At 51.5% G+C, this 12,687-nt stretch overlaps 1 protein-coding gene across 1 annotated transcript in view; it reads right to left on the bottom strand.

Moving 5' to 3' along the window:
* Positions 1-12,687, bottom strand: part of SLIT3 (slit guidance ligand 3) — a 729,977-nt gene that overhangs the window by 40,238 nt on the left and 677,052 nt on the right. The window contains exons 25-27 of the mRNA XM_040262791.1: positions 11,275-11,438; positions 9,156-9,280; positions 1,893-1,990 (exon numbers count right to left, since the gene is read on the bottom strand). Of these exons, the coding sequence (XP_040118725.1) occupies positions 1,893-1,990; positions 9,156-9,280; positions 11,275-11,438 (387 nt within the window). The remainder of the gene's footprint in view (positions 1-1,892; positions 1,991-9,155; positions 9,281-11,274; positions 11,439-12,687) is intronic.

Raw genomic sequence — 12,687 nt, 5'->3', positions numbered from 1 at the left:
TGGCAACGCTAGGTCACTGAATTGAGGGACACAGGAGCAAAGCCACCCGACAGGGGCCCTCCCTGTGCCAGCCTACCAGGTGCTGCCCGGGGCGGTGGGGTGAGGTGGGGAATCCCACACAAGCTATGCCATCCCAGGATGAGGGCCTCGTTGCTGGAGCCCTGCATCCCATTTTCCAAATCCTGTAGGTCTGGGCTGTTTTCCTTGAAAATTAAGTCCTAAACAATCCAGTTCATTTGGATTTCCTCGGTGATGGAGAGTGCAGACAGACCCTTCTGCATCCCCACAGAGAAGGCAGTGGGGGGCGGCCCTGCCTCTTGCGGACAACGACGTGGGTCCCAGGGCTGGGGTCGGGACAGGGCCAGGCTCCCCAGGCCTGGAGGAGTGCTTCCTGACATAGGCCACGTGGCCACTGCTGCGTGAGCTCTGGGTGGCTTCTCCTCAGGTCCACTCTCCGTGGGAGAGAGTTTGGCCCGCTGCAGGCAGGAAAATGAGCTCTGCCCTGAATTTCGCTTTTCCAGAGTTGAATTTGTGGTTGCCATGGAAGCTTAGAAGGCTCTCTTGTGCCCCCATGCTGATGGTGGGAGTCGAGAGACACTCAAGACACACACATTAAAAAAAAAATAGCATTTGATCTGCAGCAATGTGGATGGAAAATCCCATGGGTGGAGGAGCCTGGTAGGCTGCAGTCTATGGGGTCGCGAAGAGTCAGACACGACTGAGTGACTTCACTTTCATTTTTCACTTTTATGCATTGGAGAAGGAAATGGCAACCCACTCCAGTGCTCTTGCCTGGAGAATCCCAGGGACGGGGGAGCCTGGTGGGCTGCCGTCTATGGGGTCACACAGAGTCGGACATGACTGAAGCGACTTAGCAGCAGCAGCAGTAGCAGCAGAGTTGAGTTTGATGGGGCTAACTTGGCAGATAGATATGTGGGCGGCTGTCTTCCCCAGGGAGAACCCGGAGCCCAGAAGCTGAATTTCTTTCACAGACCATACAGTAACCCGGCCAGAGGGCCTGTGGTCGTTCATTGTTACCTGAGTGCTCCGGCCTCCTCACACAGCACGGCACCCAGTGCCCCTTCCTTTGCTGCCTGGCCTCCTGGCTCTTTGGGGGTGCCCCATGGGCCCGCTCCCCCTGATCTGCTCTTACCAGGGTAGGGCCCAGGAAACTGGGCATCAGCAGGCAGCGAGGGGTGGGTGGGAAGCAGGAAGGGGCCAGAGGTTTGGGAGAGGCCCAGAGGGCCAGCTCCAGAGACAGGGATGAGAAAAAACTCTAAGTGGCTTCTACTTCTTTTCTTCTGAGCTCTTAATGCCAGGGAGGAGACAGGCAGGGTTGGAAGACTCAGGAATGAGTGTCAGGATATGTGACCCAGAGCAAATCAATCTCCATGCCTCAGTTTCCCCATCTATTAAACGGGGACAGGAACTGCCTGAACTGGATATGGTCCTCGGGAGGATTTAAATGAGATTTAGAGTTAAGTGCCTGGCACATATGAGCATGTAATCAACACAGGAAAGAATAGTGGAATTTCCAGGCCGGCAGGTTTTTTGAGCTATTGATTATCCTATCCTGCTCTGACTTCAGCCAGCAACTGTAGCTTCCCTTGGAGACCTCCTGGCTCTGGAGACAGACTCCCTGAATTCAGATGCCAGTCTGAACACTTTCTGTGTATCTGCAGATGAACAATTTATCCCTCTGATGCCCTAACTTCCTTATCTGTACAAGAGGGATAGCAGTAGCTGCCTTATAGGGAAGGCAAAGCCTTAAAGTCCTTCACAGCCAGGGCTGGGCGGAGGGCAGGCCCGCAGGAGGCGCAGAGCCGGGTTTCCTCTGCCTGCCACAGAGTCACGGGGCAGACTGAGGAGGGAGGCCCAGGGCGAGCTGTTACCTGAATCCGCCCTTGTGGGTCTCGCTCAGGTGGCAGGTGCCTCCGTGCAGACAGGGGTTCTGAATGCAGGTGTTGATGGGCACGGTGCAGTCTCTGCCCTGAGGAGAGAGAGAGAAGCACGTGGTGAGGGAGGCTCTCCTTGGCCGCCGTGAAGAGGAGGCCCCGTGGGCTCCCAGCTCCCTCTGGGACGAGGGCGGGGGAAGTCGCCCAGGGCTCTGGGACCAGGGAGCTGGCCGCGTGACCAGGGAAAGCCCAAGGGAGCCCCTGCCTTGGGTCGCTCCATGGTGCGTGGCGCGGGGAGGAGCACCCGGCTCAGGACCGCAGCCCCCAGCCTAACTACTGCCCAGACTTCAGCCCCTCCTGCCCCGTCCTAACCCACGGGCCGAGAGCAGGGGCTCTGGAGCCAGGAAGAGCTGGTTCCCTTCCCAGCTTCACCTCTTCCTGGTTGGCTGATCTTTACTTTGTATTAGCTTTTTAACTTCTACACGCCTACCTCATAGAGCTGTTACCAGAGTTGAACTAGATCTTTCAATAAGGAAGTGCTTAAAATATTACATAACACATCTATAAATGTACTATAAAGGTATTCTATAAATGCCAGTAGATGATATTACCACTAACCTCACTGAGGCATAACTGTAATCTACAACTTGGAGGGTAGACTATGGCTGAAGTGTGGTCAACAGACCTTGGCCCCCTAAAGTGACAAGCTTGTCTCTGATTGGTCCAGACATGAGCATGGGTGTTGCTATTTGCTCTTAAGTTCTGTGGGTGCTCCTGATGGTAGGCTACCCCGAGACCCCCTGTGAGAGAAATTTTGGGCAGAGTGGGATTCCTCTGCACCAGGCACCCTGAAGAGGATGTGTGAGCTAAGAAGGTGCCAACTGTGTGCAGGTGGGGAAGAGCATGCCAGGGAGGAGGAACTGCAGAGACAGGCCTCCGTCCCAGGGAGTCGCCCCAGTCTTGGCCCTCTGCCACCAGCTTCTCCCGTTGCACCGATGGACCGGCACTGCACCCAGGTTTTGGCAGCCGGTTCCCTGGACGACCTGCGCAATCCCGGGGGGAATGTCTGCTGCGTTTGCTCCTGGGCAATGGGCTCAGTGTGGGCTCAGGGCCAGGCGGGGGCCATCACGGGCGCCCTCCCACTGCCACACCACCTGCTCACCATCTGCCCGAGAAAACCCTCCTTCCCGCTCTGCCACTGCTGCCCGTGTATGCAGTGAGAGACACTGGGCATCCTGGCTGGACCCTGCTGTGCTCTGCCTTCTCCCACTGCCTCAGCGCTGCAGCCGCAGGTCCCACCTCCAGCAGCTGGAAGGCAGGGCTGCATCTGTCTGCTGCTTGTCGAGCCTGGCACATTAAAGGGCCCGTCAGAGGTTTCTCGGAGGGGAGGAGACCTGGGGTGGGATCTGGGCTTATCCTAAACCAGAGCAACATGAGATCCCTTTTGACAAGCTGTGTGTCGATGGAAACAGCAGTGCTCATCCTCACTCCCATATTCGGAGTATGGTTTCTGTTCCAGGACCCATACTGAGTTTCACATTCACAGTGGTGTATAATATTCATAACACCCCTACCATATGGGTGCAGTTGTTATTACCCTCATTCTTACTGAGAGGGAAGATGAACTTGGAAAGTGAGGCCATATGTCCACCATCGCACAGCAGTATGTGGAACCAGCACAGCTGAACCCAGACATCCAGTCCAAAGGCAATTCTGGGAACTGCTCGCTGGGCACTTGCCTTGCCTCTCTCAAAGCACAGGTTCTGCAGGCACGCAGATCTGAGTGCACCTGCTGGTCTGGCTGCTGCTGCTAAATTGAGGAAATGACCAGTTCTGAGACTTGTTTTCATTATCTGTAAAATGGCAATAATAATACCTATTATATGGATTTATTGTGTGATTAGAAATCACACTCATTTAAGGCACCTGACCCTGGCAGGTAACGTAGCTCCACAAATAAGAGCTATTCAGATATAGACCATGATGATTATGCGGGTCTGCGACAGATTTCTGGGTTTCCCTGGTGACTCAGATGGTAAAGAATCCACCTGCCATGCAGGAGACCTGAGTTCGATCCCTGGGTTAGGAAGATCCCCTGGAGAAGGGACTGGCTACCCACTCCAGTGGAGAACCCGATGGACAGAGGAGCCCAGTGGGCTGCCGTCCATGGGGTTGCAAAGGGTAGGACACCACCTAGCACCTAAACAGCAACAACAACCAAACAGTTCAGGTATGTGTTGTGTGTGTGTGTCTGTGTCTGTGTGTTGGTGGATAAATGGGCCTGGACTGCAGGACAGGAGAACCCTGAGCAGGTCAAGGCATGGCCTCCCTGACCCCTGCCTGGGCCAGGGTCTTTGCTCTGGGGACTTGCAAGTACCCGGGGCTCCCCGGGGCATTCCTCCCCTGGGGTGGGAGCAGGGGTGGAGGTGGTGTCTCCTCTAGCCCCTGATGCCACAGGGCACTGGAATCCAGGAAGCAGAGCCTGCATTTGGTAATGTGGTGCCTGGGCCCAGAGGTGGGGGTTTCTATCATTCACAGGTTCTTCAGAAACAATCACCATTATTAGCACCTGGCCGGTTAGCTTAGTTCCACGCTCTTGAGCCTCATTTTGCTCAAACCACTAGATCTGTAATGCTCCTTGGTTGTCTCCCGTGACCCCCTCCCTACGGTGTGTGTGTGGTAGAGGCAGGACTGGGACTCGGCCAGGCCTTCTAGGTTCCTTTACAGGACCTTGGAAACAACCAACCCCACTGGAATCCTGTTTCTGAGATGGGGCCAGCAGAGTGGCTCTAAGACCTTGCTACTCAAAGTGTGGTCCTTGGACTACCAGCCTTGTGTCCCCTGGAAGCTTATTAGACATGCACAATCTCAGGCCCGATCTCACATCTAACGACTCAGAGCCTGCACCTTAACAAGGTCTTCAGGTAGTTCCTGTACACCTTAAAGTGTGAGAAGCACTGTTCTGAGACACTGAACATATATGCATGAAGCTAAATGGCTGCAAAACAATCAGCCAAAATTTCTATTTTATGTTCTCAAATCTTACAATCATGGTAAGAGTTACGCTTTGTTAAGTGTCTACTGAATGCTGGTACTGAGGCAGGCCAAGACACATGTGACCCCTTTTAATCCTTATGACAGCTCTGCAGTCAGTATGGTTAGTCCCATTTACAGGTGATAAAAGTGGGGCTACAGAGAGTCAGTTACTAGTGGAGGGCTTAGTATAGTCTCTGCAAGAGAGAGCTGGGTTCTGGGTTTAGTGAATGTGCTCCCCGGGTGTGTGAGCTTGGGTATGTTTTTCAATTTTTCTGAACCCGTGGTTTCCTCATCTATCAAAAGAGATTGTCCTTCTTTTGGAGGAGTATTAAGCGAGATAATGCACTTAAATTGTTTCTCAGGGAACTGGCATTATAACAGATGTACAGCGAAAGTGAAAGTGAAGTCGTTCAGTAATGTCCAACTCTTTGCAACCTCGTGGACTGTGTAGCCCACCAGGCTCCTCCATCCACGGGATCCTCCAGGCAAGAATACTGGAGTGGGTTGCCATTTCCTTCTCCAGGCGATCTTCCCGACCCAGGGATCGAACCCGGGTCTCCTGCATTGTAGGCAGACGCTTTACCCTCCGAGCCACCCAGTGTACAGTAGCTGTTTCTAAACATTCCCCAGTGGCTGCCATGCTATTTCTATAAGACTGTGGCTTCTCAAGGTCACTCACTAGTCACTGGAAATGTGGAGATCTCTGGGAACAGCTAGATAAATGCTTGAACTTTCAGCTGCGTTTTGCAGCTCTCTGGTAACTGTTGTCATCTTAGCAATTCACCCAGAACTACTATGCCAATCACTCTGCTGGCAGAAAGGACAGGCGTAACTAAAAAGAGTGTGATCAATATGTAATTAAGGGACCCCTCTGGTTCAGTCTGCTGCATTTTACTGCTGAGGAGCCTAAAACAGGTGGGGAGGAAAACCAGAGCTGTCCAAGGTCATGTCAGGTAGAGGCAGGCTCCAGAGGGTCCCGGCGGTCTTTTCGCCACCACCCTGTGTATTTCCCTGTCCTGGAGATTTAGGTAGGTTGTAAATGGCCAAGGACCCTCACCTGCAGCCCCTGCTGTCATGGTGCTTCCCAACGGACAGTGAATGCACTGGCCGAGAGCATGGATTCTGCAATCAGTTGACTTTGAGCTTTGAATCCTGGCTTGCTCACCTACTATGTCCTGTTTCCTCAACTGTAAAATGAGGGTCTCTTTAGGACTGGTCTCCTAAGGCTTTGACGAGGACTATGCAGGATAATGCATGCAGCTTGTTCGGGACACTGCCAGCAGTCAGGAAGCACTCAGTAAATGCTAGCTGCTAACAGTGCTATCATGAACACCACCACCATCATCATGCTATCACCAGAATCACCACCACCAGCATCCTACACCATGAGCAGTAGCAGCATACCTGCCTGGGCCCTTCAGCTTCCTAAACATCAAAATCTCTGTTCACATTCTTCCAAAATCGACAAGATGTTCAGGATCTTATAAGCAAAACCCAAACACATAGCAGTATCCTGCAGGAACCCCAGGGGTGCACTCTTTGCTCTGACACCAAGGGCCAGGCGAGCTTCACATTGTCCTTAAGTGTGATGGGAAGAAGCCTGGGGCTTTGAATCTGGCTCCAGTACTGTCAGACTCAGGGCAACTTTAAAGTGAGGGAAGTGAGATTCAAGAGTGTGACGTAGTTATCTTTAACATAGGGATGACACCACCCACTTCACAAGGTGATTATAAACAGCAGAGGAAGGAATAAATTCATGAGGTCCAGGTGCCTGGTGCATAGTCGATGCTTAAAAAGATGACTGTGTTTGTGCGGAATTGGGGATGCATAAACATGCAGTCACAGTCTAGGAAAGGAGCAGACACTCCTTGGGGGTTCAGGGTCACAGACGGAGAATCCCTGGTGAAACCACCTGTTCCCGAGAGCCACCACCCGGCATTAGGGGCTGGCATGTAGGGTGAAGGTGACAGGCAGCCATCTAGCAGCTACCGAGTACTTACTGAATGCCGGGTACTGTTCTAGGTATACCGCGTGTGTTACTGTACATCTGATTCTCACAGCAAGACTTTGGGACAGGTCCTATCCTAGTGTGCAGATGGGAAGCCTAGGGTTATCACCACACAACTAGGAAATGACAAAGCCGGGATCCACACCTGCTGAGCAGTGTAAATCCATAGCCTGCATTTTCTCCATTGAGCATACGGGAATTTGAGGATCCATGCCTGCTTAACCTCTAGTCTTCCCCTATGGTGTGTATACACATGTGGCGCAGCGGCAAAGAACCTGCCTGCCAGTGAAGGAGACGTAAGACACATGGGTTTCATCCCTGGGTTGGGAAGATCCCCTGGAGGAGGGCATGGTAACCCGCCCCAGTCCTCTTGCCAGGAAAATTCAATGGACAGAGGAGCCTGGCAGGCTACAGTCTATGGGGTCACAAAGAGCTGGACATGACTGAGTGACTAAGCACATGTATGTAAGTATGTATACATGTGGGGGGGGGCGGGGCATGAGTCTGGGACCACCCTGAGTTTGAGGAACTGGAATTGGCTGCACAACTGAGCAACTGAGCACATGTATGTAAGAGTGTGTGTGTGTCTGGGACCACCTTATGTGTGTGTGTGTGTGTGTGTCTGGGACTACCTTGTGTGTGTGTGTGTGTGTGTGTCTGGGACCACCTTATGTGTGTGTGTGTGTGTCTGGGACCACCTTATGTGTGTGTGTGTGTCTGGGACCACCTTATGTGTGTGTATATGTGTGTGTGTGTCTGGGGCTGGCTGCCTGGGCAGGGAGGGCCGTCTGCCCAGCTTCAAATAAATACTTTGGCTGTCTTGTCTCAGGCCCATAGATGGCACTCTGACACTGTCTACTGGAGGCATGGCTACAGCAGAGAAAGTCACCCCGGAGGCCTGTTGCCCAGAGCCAGTCTGCCTGTCAAGCTTGTCACTGTACCCACAGATGCCCCTGGGGACAGAAGACCAGGGCTGCCAGCTCCCTCCCACTCAGCTTGGACCAGGTGTGTGCATCAGACGGGCTGGGCACCGTCTACAGACTCTTGGCTCGCCTAGAGCCTTCCGCTGGCGGCCCTGGGATGCTGGAATCTGGGAAGCTGGGAGGGTTGTGGGCAAGAAGATCCAGTCATGGCTTTGCTGGCCCCTGTAAGGCACGCTGAAGGGCTCAGTTATCCAGGAAACTCTCCAGGGGAAAGGGGCGGGCTCAGGAATCATGTAGCCCTGGGTTACAACTCGACTGCTTACAAGCTTGGGACACTGAGTCGAGCCCTTTCAACAAGTCTGAGGCTCAGTTTCCATGTCTGTAAGATGAGGGTTGATAAATCCTTCCTCACAGAGGAAAAGATGAATAAAGTGCCAAGTGGAGTGCGCAGGACCTCTTCCATTTTCTCCAGAGGTTAATGTGCTCTAGATATGGCAGGGAGAGGAAGAAGGAAGCAAGGGTTATTCTAGAATTAGCCTGGGTCTCCAGGGAGGACAGCAGAGCTGGACTGTCCATCCTCGGCTTGGCTGAGCTGAGCCTGTCAACAGGGAAGGCTGGCTCAGCAGCCTGTAGGCCTATTAATCCCCATCCCTGAACCTCCTCAAGCTGGAACCAGCGCTTTCAGGACTGGTTGTTCTGAGAGCAGAGAGGGGTCAGGGGTGGGGGAGACTCAGGAATCCTCCTGTAAGGAAGTCAGGATGGTTGTGGGTTCAAGGGATGTCTCTCATTGGAGGCAAATTAGCTCTTGAGACTTAATCTGCCCACGTTCAAGCAAGAAAATACAAGTATTACATTGCCTCCTGCATCACTCTCAAGACTATAGGGGACCTCTACTGTACAGCACAGGGATCTCTGCTCACTGTTATGTACCAGCCTGGATGGGAGGGGGGTTTGGGGGAGAATGGATACACGTATATGTATGGGTGAGTCCCTTTGCTGTTCACCTGAAATTATCACATTGTTAATTGGCTATACCCCAATACAAAATAAAAAGTTTAAACTTTGGAGGAAAAAATCCAAAAAAACTGAAGGAAAAAAAAAAAAGACTACGTGGGGCCCTCTGTGATTGGCGTGGGTGTGATACCACTGGGAAGGCCCCACCAGTTCTGGGGTTTGCTGACAAATACTGCTTTGGAGTGAGCTGTAAAGTGGACTTATCCACTGTCCTTGGGGAAGGGGTGGTCAGCAGGGCGTGGCGCCCCCAGCGGCTGGAAGCGGGGGTGGCCCGCATACCTTGTAGCCATGGGGGCAGGCGCAGCGGTGCCGCTCCACCGGGTCCTGGCTGCACGTGCCGTTGTTCTTGCACGGACTGGAGAGGCAGGGATCACACTTGGCCACGATGTTGATGTCCACTGGCCCTGACGGCAAAGCACAGGGAGTTGGCGGGCGGGCCCCCAGTAGGCTCACTGCCACCCCTCCCTTCTCCTCTGCCCTGGCTCCTTCCTCGGTCAGCCACAGGCTCTCCTCATCTCTGTCCAGAAGGCAGCTGGCCCTCTCCAGCCAGAGCATCCAGTCATTGTCCAGAGAGGAAAACAGTCACAGCGGGACATCATTCAGAAGCACTTCTCAGTCAAATCAATTACTGTAATTAGCCTGATCCGATTTTGGTGCTAATCTGCAAACAATGCACCGTAATTAGAAACCCCTTGTGTATCTTTTCATATTCGGGAAGCTTCAGGCCCAGGCTCCACTGGGACCTCCCACTCCTCCTTCCCCAAACACCTCTCCCCACTGAACAGTCTGTGCCAGGCTAAAGAGGGCGCAGACCCTGGGCCAAAGGCACACATAGGAAGTCCTCCTTTCAGAGCCCTTGAGTTGGCAGGAAGAGGTCAGAAATGGCCCCGGCAGACACAGCAACGGTGCTGACGATGGCCAACTGGGCTCAGTTTTTGCATCCACGACAGTTTCAACCACGCCGTGTTCTCCTTGGCCATCAGGGCTGGAGGCAGGGAGGCCAGGTCCCTGCACAGAGCTTTCAACAGGGGCTGTGCTGCCGCTGCTGCCAGCGTTGACAGAACCCTGGACAGTCGCGCCGTGTTTCACGTCAGGACTTTCAGTTATCCTGGGGTAACAGTCGTCAGTCTGGAGACTGGACTGAGATTGACCCCAGGGTGAGTCTGGCCATTTGTGGGCAGAGTGAACAGAATGGCCTGAGAGAGAACCGGTGCCAGTTGGCTCAATCGTGGCTTCACTGAAGAACAGGGACATTGTCTGTTCTAGAGAGACAGTGTGTTCCAGGGACATAATGAAGTTTTAGAGGTAAAGTATATCTGTAAATCGAAATAAATATTGCAACTTTAGGATATAAGCAAAGGACTTTAACAAACAAATCTGTAGTACAAATGGAAAGTAAGTTTTTGAAAAAAAAAAAAAAGTTGCCCCAATAACCAAAGGCAAAATATAAAGGTATATAATATTTTACCTGTTGAATTAGCAATGATTACAAAATAAGATAAAATAATGCAAGGGTCTGATGAAAAATGTACCCCAGTGATGCTACTGGGAGCGAAAATTGGTTACAACCCTTTCTGGAAATCAATTTGGCAATAAATGTGAAGACCTTTGTAATGATCGTATACTTCGGCTCAGTAATTTCTGTTCTCTGAATCTTATCTAAGGATGTAATTTTAAATAGAGACAGACTTTTATGCAGCCATGGTAAGGAAAAAAATGGGAAATACTCTAAAAGTTCAAACTCAGGACCTGGTTAAAGTTCTTGTGGAGTTATAGTGGAGTGGCACAGCTTGGTGATCAAGAACATGCTCTGGGATCAGAAAGACCTGGGATTCTCTTAACTGTGTAATCCTGAGAAGTCAACTAACCTCAGTAAGCCTCAGCTTTCTCATTTTGGGGAACTAAATGACTCCATGGAAAGTGAGAATTAAATGAACAATACATTAAAAAATGCTTAACAGAATGCCTGCTATAGAATAAGAATCTAGTAGTAGTTTGTTATCATGATAACCACGCAGTCAATCAAAATTTCATGAGATCAAAGTATGCTATAGTAAAATGGGCAAATGCTTATGCTCTAAGAATGTTGGGTGAAAAAATTCAGGTTAAAGATTTTCCCAACTATGCAAAAATAGGTAGAGTAAGAAGTCAATGAGGAATACACAGAAACAGCAGCAAGGGACTTAGGGGAACAAATGACAAATGGACACTTAGATGCAGGTCTACACTGGTTTCAGCATCTGAGTCTGTGTGTGGCCCATGGAAGAAATGGGACAGTGGTTTTAGAAGTCACACTTGTTGAGATGCCTAGCTCTGACAGGCTGTTGGAGACAGAGCAGACCCTGCGGGGGTGGGGGGAGGCATGCAGAGATGTGTGGAGGGGTGGGTCAGCACCTACCTTTGCACTGGAAGCGGTGGGTGGGCGTGGTGAGCAGGAGTCGGTCAGCCATAGACTCAGGGCTACTGCAGCGGGCGATGCCAGGCTCCTTGTACCCAGCTTTCACCCACTCTGACAGCCAGCGGAGGCTGCAGTCACAGTGGAGCGGGTTGGTTCCCAATGCCCTAGGAGGTAGAGCAGGAAATCAGGGTCCCCTGTCCAGACTGGTGCATAGGCTCCAACGCCCCTTGAAAAAGTAGACTATTTAGACTGCCTAGACTAGGGGTGTCCAACAGGAGGACCAGCAAAGATTATTCCTACTGGGGTGAGGTCAATGACTCCAGACTGTATCTCCAATCCCTGAAGATGTTCCAACCCCACACAAGCTCCTTCCCTCTCTGAGGTATGGTCTCACCTACCCTGGTGAGATCCCGTCCTCAACTCATCCCCAATTCCAGCCCCTCCGGGAGGCTTCTGGGGCCTTCTGCCATTGATTACCTGGCTCTCTTGCCCCACTAAAGAGTGCACTGGAGGATAAACTCAGAGAGAAGGTTTTGATACCCAGCAACCTAGGAGGCAGCTTCAGACCACCAAAAGGGGCTCAGAGGATGCCAGTTCAAATATGCTGCATTGGCTAGTGACTGTTTTGAGTTGAAAGCACTTAAGAAACACGAGATGCTGTTTCTGCCTAAAAGCAGGTCACATTTCCTATGAGAAAGGTACCCTCCCTGCGCTAGAAAGAAAAGAATATTCTTATCACCAGAGACTGGGAGTTAACACCAGAATGGATCTCTACAAATAAACCTACTAAAATATTTCCTAGTCACTGTCCCATGACTTACTGCCTCTCACCCAAGCCCCTCTGTCTTGTTACATGGGTGCATAGTAACTTAGTTGTGTCTCTTTGCGAAGCCTTGGACTATAGCCCATCAGGCTCCTCTGTCCATGGGAATTTCCAGGCAAGAATACTGGGTGGGTTGCCAGGCCCTCCTCCAGGGCATCTCCCCAACCCAGGGATCGAACCCCCATCTCCTGCATCTCCTCCACTGGCAGGTGGATTCTTTACCACTGAGCCACCAGGGAAGCCCTTTGTCTTATTATAGCCCCACACTGTATCATTCTTTCTGTAGAAACATATACAGGAATTCCTTTGTGGTCCACTGGTTAGGGCTCTGCGTTCTCACTGCTGTGGGCCCAGGGTCAATCCCTAGCTGGGGAACTATAAAACTAAAAATCCCACAAACCACACAGCTCGGACAAGAAAAAACAAACAAACAGATAATGTCTATCAACCTTGGTATCTTTGGATTTTCAGTTTCCTTTTGAAGACTCCCATGTACACATACAAACATTAAATGATTTGTACGCTTTTCTCCTGTTAATGTGTCTTATGTCAGGCTGGCCATAGAACCAAAGAGGGTATAAGGAAAGTTT

Source organism: Oryx dammah, unplaced genomic scaffold (assembly GCF_014754425.2).
Source record: "Oryx dammah isolate SB20612 unplaced genomic scaffold, SCBI_Odam_1.1 HiC_scaffold_20, whole genome shotgun sequence".
In the NCBI taxonomy this organism is placed as follows: Eukaryota; Metazoa; Chordata; class Mammalia; order Artiodactyla; family Bovidae; genus Oryx; species Oryx dammah.
This window is presented reverse-complemented; position numbering and strand designations above follow the sequence as displayed.